General features: G+C 36.1%; 1 protein-coding gene across 1 annotated transcript in view; it reads left to right on the forward strand.

The window, feature by feature from the left end:
- LOC106871344 (WD repeat-containing protein 13-like) overlaps positions 1-10903 on the forward strand; it is a 198006-nt gene that overhangs the window by 83718 nt on the left and 103385 nt on the right. The window contains exon 5 of the mRNA XM_052976142.1: positions 5077-5109. Coding sequence (XP_052832102.1) covers positions 5077-5109 — 33 coding nt within the window. The remainder of the gene's footprint in view (positions 1-5076; positions 5110-10903) is intronic.

The following is a 10903-nucleotide window of genomic DNA, read 5'->3' on the forward strand; positions in this document are numbered from 1 at the left end:
TCTATATATTTTTTTTTTTTTTTTTGAGACTCACTACTGCTGCTGCTACTGAGGCTACTACTGCTGCTGCTGCTATGCATGATTCAAGTCTGAAAGCTGAACACAGAAATTTTACTTAACATATTATGATATTTGATTAATTGATATCCAATATGGCATTTGGTTTGAAAATTCTCTTTGAATATAAGTTGTATTGCAAGTCACTCAGAGTAACTCTTTAGTTCAAAAGAGAGAGAGGGGGGGTAACTAATGGGAGGAGGAGTGGGAAGAGGTGTCTCAATGACTGCTATGTCAATAATAAACACCTCAACAATGAAAATCCAGCAAGGTGAGTGGATGGTGGCTACCATTCAATGGTCATAAATCTTATACTTTTATTTGTGTATTTATTAAATTTTTTTTTTTTTTTTTTGGTTTTTCATTTGTTTCTTGGTTTGTTTGTTTTTGAAAACACTGTTTATTATTTGGGAATTTTTTCCAATCATAAAATAGAATAACTGGATGATTGATTGTGTAAGTGTACTTGACCAACAAGACTGTGTCTTCGTGGTCAAGTATAACAACCATAGGCTATAATAATAAGAATAATGATGATGACAATAATTCTAATTTTTGGCACAAGGCCAGCAATTTCATAGGAGCAGGGTTGGGGGGTGCTAGTCTATTACATTGACCCCCAGTGTTCAACTGATACTTATTTCATCGACCCTCAAGGGATGAAAGGCAAAGTCCACCTCAGTGGATAAGATGCTGCTAAGCATTTTTTCCACTGTGCATCTTTCTAATTTTTTGGCACAAGGCTTGCACTTTTTTGAGGGAAGGGGGTTAATTGATTATAGCACACCTTCCCCTCCCCATGTTCAGTTGGTACTTATTTTATTGACCCCGAAAAGATGAAAGGCAAAGTCAACCTCAGTGAAATTTGGACTCAAAGCATAAAGAGTCAAAACAATAATAATAATGATGATGATAATAATAATCCTTTCTACTATAGGCACAAGGCCTGAAATTTGGGGGGAGGGGGCTAGTCGACCATATCAACCCCAGTGCATAACTGGTATTTATTTCATTTACCTTGAAAGGATGAAAGGCAAATTTGACCTCAGCAGAATTTGAACTCAGAACGTAAGGATGGATGAAATACCATTAGGCATCTTGCCCAGCGTGCAAACGCTTCTGCCAGCTTGCCACCTTAATAATAATAATAATAATCTATCAAATCCATTCCTTAGGTAATGACTAGCTCAAGGCTCTCATAGAAGACCCTTGCCCAAGACGCTTTTGCCATGCATCAGGATTGAACCCAAGATTGGAAAGCAAGCTTCTTAACCAACAGCCACTTGCCATGACTAAATGACTAAAATTTTACGACTAATTATTACAAGACAGTTTGTCTGCCAGTTCTGCTAGTCTTACATGATAACTGTAATGATAATGACAATATCATAATGTTAACTACATTACTGTAACACAATAACATTATAACTGTAATGTTAACCATGTAGTAATGATAACACAGTTAGAGTAATGAAATATTGTAACCATATTTTTGTTCATAAAATAATGCTTATAATGCAACATTGTAACAACAGTGCAATGCTGTGATTACAACAACAATGGTAATATAATGTTATACCAAAATCAAGAACAGAATATTGTGACAACAACTTCAATGACAGTATTTTAAATGCCATTGTAAATTAATTCCTTTCATCCCTGTAGTCTTAATGAACCCTTATCAAAATTTAATTTAAATAAAAATGAAAAATATCCCCCATGGAATTTTCTTTTAACAAACCAAACAATAACTTAAAAATCATTTGAACTTCATTGTTTTTATTTTTCCTCAATTTTTCATCTCAGCTAAATATATTTTGCTTTAAATTTCATTAAAAAAACAACTTTGTTTAGTTTAGTTTTCAAACTTCAGTTAAAGATTAATATAAAAATAAAAATAAAAAGGAATGTTTTCACTAATGAGACAGAAGTAAGTTGGTTAATTAATTAATTAAAGTACAGGACTTTGATAGAGCTTCTTTCGGAAGACATTGTGTTGTGTCCTTTGAGAAAGAACGTGACATTATAAATGGCTGCTTGCATGGCATGTAGTCAAGAAGTTTACTTTAGGTTCAATCTCATTGTGTGACACCTCAGACTAATACCTTTCTGTAGTGGATAGAATAAGAACCAGTGAAGTCGCTGGGTCAATATGATTAACTGTCTGTGCTCTTAAATTTGTGGTCTAAAGCAACATGTACTAGGGCAGGGCTGACATAATCAGGTGATGTAATCACCAATATTCTTGAATATGATAAGTGCTGCTCTACCTGGTATGCCTGTAGGTTTATTGTTAAGACCAGTGTATACAAGGCTATGATGAAAGTGGAAGGTGCAGGCAAGGCTGTGTGGTTAAGAGGTTTGTTTTCTATCTTCAAGCTCTCAGGTTCAGTCCCAGTGTGTGGCACTTTAGTCTCTTCTACTATAGTGTTGGGCCAACCAAAACACTGAATGGATTTGGTAGATATTAATGAAAGAAGCACATCCAACACACACATATGTGTGTATATACATAGACATATATAAGTGCATATATACATACATGTACATATCACCAGCCACTTAGGGACATGCTCAACTGGTTAAGGTCAATATTATTATTATTAAAGGCATGTATTGGACAAAATGCTAAGTCACAATTCTTCTAGATCTTTACATTCTGAGATCAAATCTCACCAAAGTTAACTCTTTTCATCTTTTCTACTCTAAGCACTAGGCCCGAAATTTTGGGGGGCCAATCAATTAGTTGTGTTCCCCAGTACACAACTGGTACTTAATTTATTGACCCCGATAGGATGAAAGGCAAGGTTGACCTTGGAGGAATTTGAACTCAGAACATAAAGACTGACGAAATACTGCTAAGCATTTTGCCCGGTGTGCTAACATTTCTGCCAGTTTGCCACCTTGGGTTGGATAAAATAAAGTACTAATGAAGCACTGCAGATAACTGCAATCAAGTAAACCCCTCCCCTCAAATTGCTGGCCTTGTGCCAAAATTAGAATTATAGTCATTTATTTATTCAGTTATGTACATATGAGAATTCCATTAGTGTGACAGAAACAGATCATGTCTGTTACAAAGCCAATTGCACTATTATGCCAAGTAAGAAAGAATTATTATTATTATTATTATTATTATTATCATCATTATTGTTGTTGTTGTTGTTGTTGTTGTTGTAGGTGCAGACATGGTTGGGTGGTTAGAAGTTTGCTTCCCAACTACATGGTTCTAGGTTCAGTCCCACTGCATGGCACCTTGGACAAGTGTTTTCTACTATAGCCTCAGACTGATGAAAATCTTGTGAATGGATTTGGTTGACGGAAACTGAAAGAAGCCCATTGTGTATGTGTGTGTGCGTTTGTCTATTTTCGTCCCCTACCAGAACTTAGCAACTGGTGCTGGTGTGTTTACATCCCCACAACTTAGCAGTTTGGCCAAAGGGACTGATAGAATAAGTACCAGGCTTGAAAAAAGTACTGGGTTTGTTTCATTCAACTAAAATTTTCCATGGCTGTGCCCCAGCATGGCCACAGTTGAATGACTGAGACAAGTAAAGCATAACAGATTATTTGTATATTTAGTTAGCTATACAGTGCTGGTGCCATGTAAAAAGCACCCAGTTCACTCTGTAAAGTGGTTGATGTAAGGAAGAGCACCCAGCTGTAGAAAACATGCCAAAACATACAACGGAGCCTTGTGTGGCTCCTGGCCTTACCAGTTCCTGTCAAACCATCCAATCCACGCCAGCATGGAAAGAGGACATTAAATGGATAATGATGATGATGATGATATATATGAATTACGCTAGTGTGACAAAAACGAGATCATGTTTGTTATAAAGCTATTACACAAGTTGTGTCAGAGATACCAGGTTCTATCTCTAATGGACCTCAATTACATCAGTGTGAAATAGAAGCCATGCTATGTCCATAATATACCTAATTACACTAGTGTGAAAGCCAGATTGTGTCTGTAATAAAGCCAATTCTTAGATAAAGATTAAAAAACTTTTATTAATGGTTTACTCAAAAGAGTCATAGCATGACTTGTGACGTTTTTGAAGGTGCTCCAAGACTTTGGAGAAAAAAGAAAGGAAGATTTTTGATATCTTCAGTTTGAAAACTTGGTTTAAATTCTGGCTACAGAATGGACTCCACAAAAAGTATTCAAAGACCAGATGGTGATGTTACACAAGGCATTGGTTTGAATTTACTGGTTAAGAACACCTACAGTCCACCTGATAGAGTTCCATATGGTTTCTACTGACCCCACTTTTGCTGACAAGATTAAGATTGTCCTGAGATAAGATTAAGATGCAAACAAGATTAAGGTTGTTCTTGGGACAAGATTAAGACACTGATAAGATTAAAGTTGATCTGAGAGTACGGTACAAAAAATATCTCCTTAAGGTTATATATGGTGCAGTGGGATCAAACCTAGAACCATGTCATTGTGTAATGAACTTCTTAAGTGCACAGTTGTACCTGCACTCTGCACCTATAATGGATGCATCTGAGATTGTGCAAGGGATATCTGGGAGTAAAAAGATGACTAAAGTAAACAAATTGGCCCCCAGGCTTTCAGCCAACATGCAGATGGATCATTAAAGCATGTGCTCTGATATTATGAAGAGTAGTGTAGCAAAGAAGCAGCCTGCTCTGGGTAGCACTTTTATGAGAGCAGCACTTTTGCATCTGCCATATAAGCCTGTGTAGGGGTGGGGTAACAGGGCATGTGGCAGTATGGAGTGGGGTGGAATTCAGACTCAAGGGCTGCTGCAGATGGTGCATTTTTAGTTATGTCACTGATTACGAATCATTATTTTGATGTATAAAACCTAAGAAAATGTAAAATTTTGAATTTTTTTATATCTTTGAAAAAAAATTTTGTTTTTCTTTTATTTCATTATTTTTTTCAATTTTTAATGTTTTTTTTCTTCAAAGAAACAATAGTAATTTTACAAACATATTATATAATCACTCACTGTCTCTCTCTCTCTCTCCGTCTCTCCCTGTTAGATTGGATCCAGTAGCAAAATGAGGCTTCGCAGGGTATCCACATTTTATTTTTGCCTCTTGCTTTTCTTCTCTTCTTCTCTGGCCTCGACTTCTTTCTACATTAATTAATGCTCTAATTATAATATAACCTCTAAAGCAACTTCTCTACATATAACCTTACTAAAGAACTAATAAAGAAACAGCTGCAATTAACCACAAAAACAACAATAATAATAATCATAACAACAATAATAACAGCAATGATATCAAATAGTTGCCTTGGAAACGATTTTAAAAAATGTCAAAGAAATACACAGCCAAAAGCTAGAACTTACATGTCTGTATAACAGAGAAGAGCACTCACTCAGTACTGCATGCATGTATCACATAGAGTAGTAAAAGATTCAACACATATACACCCACATCGTAACTGCTGGACACTGCACATATATAATATGTAGTGTATTGTAGGACTTCTTTTATTTTTTACTGGTTTCAGTCATTGGACTGCGGCCATGCTGGAGCACCACCTTGAGTTTTAGTCATATGAATCGATCCCAGGGTTTTTGTGTCTTTTGAGCTTGGTACTTTTTCTATCACTCTTTTGTTGAACTGCTAAGTTATGAGGACATAAACACACCAACATTGGTTGACAAGCAGTGGGGGGGGGGTAACACAAGTAGAAAGGTACACAGACGCACGCACACATACACACACGATGAGCTTCTTTCAGTTTAAATCCACTCATAAAGCTTTGGTTGGCCCAAGGCTATAGAAGACACTTGTCCAAGGTGCCAAGCAGTGGGACTGAACCTGGAATCATGTGGTTGGGAAGCAAACTTCTTCCCACGCAACCACATATTCATTTATAAATACAAAACGTGGGAGAGAGCACTTTTAAGCATACTATGCACACACACACACACATGTGGTAGAATACCCTGGGGCTTATACACATGCATACAATAATATTACCAGGTGCTGTACACATGTTATGCAAAGTACCAAAAACACAAAACATTGCATGTACCCAAAGTCCACAGAGCCATGCTTAATCATTCAGGAAAATCTTGCAAAACTCTTGAAATATTAATAACAATAATAACAACAACAATGCTTTCTTTATTAACCTCAAGGTTTGATAAATGAATCAATGATGTTACAGGACCTTGCTGTGTGGGGCTACATAAAAAGAAAAATGTGTAAACAAGGAAATGAAAACAAAAAAAGATTCCAAGAAAAATTCCCCTCTTGTTGAAACCCCACAAAAACCAGAGTCACCCTGATCATGAAGGCATGTGTCCTTTGCCCTCATGCAGCTGCCCTTCTCCAATCCATAGGTGCATGCTCAGAGCAGGCCCAATCACTTGGATGATATTTGCCACTTTTGCCACCACCTTTCAACAAATTTGCTGGGAACACCTCATTTTTCTTTTTAAGTGATGAGAGATTAGCCAAAGAGGAAGACACCTGTCTTCAGCCCCTTCAGTCTCAGCCATCATGTGACTTCTTTAGCCAAAGCCACCAGACAGATAAAAAATGCCTGCCCTTCCTAACCAAAGGAAGGGAATGAGAATTTCTATTATAGGCACAAGGCCTGAAATTTTGAGGGAGGGAACTAGTTGATTACATCAACCCCAGTGCGCAACTGGTACTTATTTTATTGACCCTGAAAGGGTGAAAGGCAAACTTGACCTCAGTAGAATTTGAAATCAGAATGTAACGACAGATGCAATGCCACCAATCATTCTGTCTGGCATGCTAACAATTCCGCCAGCTCACCACCTTAATAATAACAACAATAATAATAATCCTTACTATTTTGGGCACTAGGCCTGAAATCTTGTGTGAAAGGTTAAACCAGTTACATCAACCCCAGTACTCCACTGCTATTAAATTCATCGACCCTGAAAGGATGAAAGAAGTCAACCTTGGCAGAATTTGAACTCAGAACATAAGGACAGATGAAATGCCATTAGTCATTTCACCCGGTGTACTAACAATTCTGCCAGCTTGACACCTTAATAATGATGTTTTGAATTTACATGAGAGGCTAAAAGCACATTTGCAATGTAAATAGAGTTGAGTCTTGTTGGAAAACCTCATAATAATACCTGAATTACAATATGAATTTATATATTGCTATATATATATATATATATATATATATATATATATGTGTGTGGAAGATTCTGATCTGATTATCATGTTAATCCACAATTATGGAAGAACTTCTTGTTGAAAAACAAAGTATTTTATGAACGTCTTTATTCATATTTTTACAGGGTCAATGTTGTTTCAGCAAAGCAAATATTTGCTAAGCATCACCAGAGAAATTATGTTATTGTATTGGTATCTTAACCACCTGACCATTTGCTAGTATATTGGTGTCTTAGACAGCTTGTTATTTATTATCATATTATATCATTGTTTTAATGTCCACTTTCACATGCTTGCATGAGTGAAGTGGAGTTTAATAAGATACAATAAGTCTCTGCAGCCGGATGCCCTCTCTGTCACCAACATTCACCTGTTTCCAAACAAGGTAATATTTCCTCATGGCCAGACATGTTTTCACAGTCTTGGAAATGAATGACATTCATTTATAAACATTATGCAATGCCAAGGCAAGAAGACACAAGCATACACTCATAGACACATATACAGACATATGTGCATGCATGCACAATGGCTTCCTTAATTTCCCTTGTACCAAATCCACTCACAAAGCTCTGGTTTGCCCAAGGTGCTGCACTATGAGACTGAACTCCAAAACAATGTGGTTGGGGAGCAAACTTTTCTCAACCACACAGCCACGCCTGCACCTATTGTAACTGTATATATTGATAATACTGTTCTATATTTTAGAGATGAAGAATTGTGTACATTAGTTACATTGGACGGATATGTGTCCTCATCTTGTTTGTTGTTACCACAACGTTTCTACTAAAGGCATAAGGCCTGAAATTTGGGGGGGAGGAGACTGGTCGATTATATTGACCTTAGTGTATCACTTGTACTTGATTTATTGACTCCAAAAGGATGAAAGGCAAAGTTGACCTTGGTGGAATTTGAACTCAGAATGTAAAGACAGACGAAATGCTGTGAAACATTTTTCCTGGCATGCTAACGATTAAGGCAGCTTTGCGGCATTTTGTCTGTCTATTATTATTATTATTATTATTATTATCATTATTATTATTATTACTATTAAGGCGGCAAGCTGGTAAAACTGTTAGTATGCTGAGCAAAATGCTAAGCAGTTTTTCACCTGTTGTTACATTTTCAGTTCAAATTCTGCCAAGGTTGACTTTGCCTTTCATCTTTTTAGGGTTGATAAATTAAGTATCAATGAAAACACTGGGGTCGATGTAATTAATCAGTCCCCTCCCATCAAATTGCAGGCCTTGTACTTATAGTAGAAAGGATTATTATTAAGGCTGCCTTAATAATGAAAATAATAACAATAATAATTGTTTTTGATATGGCTACAATGCCTGAAATTTAGGGTAAGAAGGTAGTCAGTTACATCAATCTTAGTCCTTGATTGCTGCTTTATGTTATCGACTCTGGAAGGATGAAAAGCATAGTTGACTTCAATGAGATTTGAAACCGAAATGAAAAGAATTGGAGCAAAATCCCTTGAAGCATTTTTTCTGATGCATGAACAATTCCTCCAACACATTTCCCTTTAATAGTTTCTGATTTAGGTTCAGCTTACTGTTGTTAAAATCAAAAACTCCAGTGGAAGATCTCATTCTTTGTACATCGTACATTGACATCACTTTCCAGACATTGGTACAACTACAAGGCACTGAAATAATGCTGGAAAATCTGTCGGCTACAATGGGCAGTTAATCTTACTGTAGGTCATTTTTAGAGAGCATTCAAGCTGGCTAGTGGTAGTGGTGGTTGTTGTTGTTGGAAATAATTCAGTGTAAATAATAGGAAGTTTGTGAGGAGTGTTGTTTGTAGAAAAAGGAAGTGTGATTGTCCAAGGTATTTTGACCAGTTTAGGAAGTGAGATAGTGCTTCCTCAGACGTGGCATGTGTTGTCTTGGTGTTGCCATAGCTTCCTGTAGTCAAGTCTTGTGATACCATTTTCTAGTTAGGCATATGGCTAAGTATGATGAGAAAATGCATTGGCATCTACAGGTCAGTGGCTGAAGAGGAAGAAATTAATCTAATGTTAAGAAGGGGGACACTAGATTAACTCTTTGGCATTTAATCTGGCTTAAATATTCAACATGTTTTATGTTAAAATTGACCAGATCTAGCCCTGTCCCATTGAAATCTCAACGTTACAAGATAATGAATGATTAATTTAGAACAATGTGAATAAACAAACATTACATTTGACAGAATAATTTGAATACGAAGGTGTTAAGTAACATTGTTTGGATCTGTGTTGAATCTGATTATAAGTCAGAAGCCTCCACATAGTTATGAGTCTGAAGCCTCTACTCAGTTATGAGTCTGAAGCCTGTACACAGAGATGAGTCTGAAGCCTCTACACCAGTGTTTTTCAACCAGTGTGTCAAGGGGGCGGCAGCCCGAAAAAGTTTGGGAACCACTGTTATAGATCAAGGGGTCCATCTATTGGGCCACAAACCAGCTGTGGGTCATTTTGTATGGGGCTACACAGAAAGAATAAATTTTTCAATTCTGTTTCTATTTCATTGACTATCGCAGTCTATGAAATGTTTTTTGCATTATACATCATATTGTATATGATATCTGTATTATATATGTAATAACTGAATTATGCATTTTATTGTGCTCTGTTATGTGCGTGATCCTCCTGTCCATGGAAAAGTCATCTTGCATGAAACCAGTCAGTAGTGTGGAAGAGGTTGGGGTCTGCTGCTCCAGATAGTTGTTTGACATGCTAGAATCAGCAATAAGGTCTCACTCGAATAATACCCTGCCATCTTAAATAAAGGAAAGACACACTGGATAATGTAGTCAGAGTACACTGTATCTTGTAAGAAAAAAAAAATGGAGTGATGGTCATAGCTGGAATCTTGTTGATTATAGAGATTTCCAATGAGAATGGCAACATGATGTAGACACCCTGTCTATGTTGACATGTGAGCATCACTGGAGAAAGGAGAAACAGGAAAAAGAATGTTAATATTTGTGTTTGTCAGCAATAGGAAATATGTATTGAAAATGAAATTAAAAAGTTAACTTTCTCCATATCATTTCTGTTATAGTACTGTGTGGTGTTGTGTGTGTGTGTATGTATGTATATGCATACATACGCACATAGATACATGCATGTATATATAAATATATATATATGTTAATGTTTATATATAAATATATACGTTTATATTTATATACATATATGTTTATATTTATATATATACATATGTATATATATATATGTATATATATATATATATAATACATATTCATATTCATATGCATTTCTCACTCCTGTTTTGAATATACTTAAAAAAACCCAGAACACTTATCATTTCAGGAGTGAAGTTTTTTTTCTACGAAGGTTTTTGTAAGTTTCAAATTATGGAATTCTATGAGCAGTCTGCATGTCTTCTGTTGCAGCTTTTTGTTATCATTTATTTGTGGGGAGGCTACATTTTATTAAAAATTATTTCTCTGATATCTTTTTTTTTTCTCTGTTTGTAATTTTTTTTTACTATTTTTATTACTTCTTGTTTCAAAATTAATGCAACCAGACTACTTTTAAAGACTTCCCTTCCAACACATTCACACATGTATATATCTTGCTATACATAAATTACACACACACACACACACACACACACACACACACACACACACACACACACACACACACACACACACACACACACACACA

This window comes from Octopus bimaculoides, chromosome 23 (assembly GCF_001194135.2).
Source record: "Octopus bimaculoides isolate UCB-OBI-ISO-001 chromosome 23, ASM119413v2, whole genome shotgun sequence".
Classification (NCBI taxonomy): Eukaryota; Metazoa; Mollusca; class Cephalopoda; order Octopoda; family Octopodidae; genus Octopus; species Octopus bimaculoides.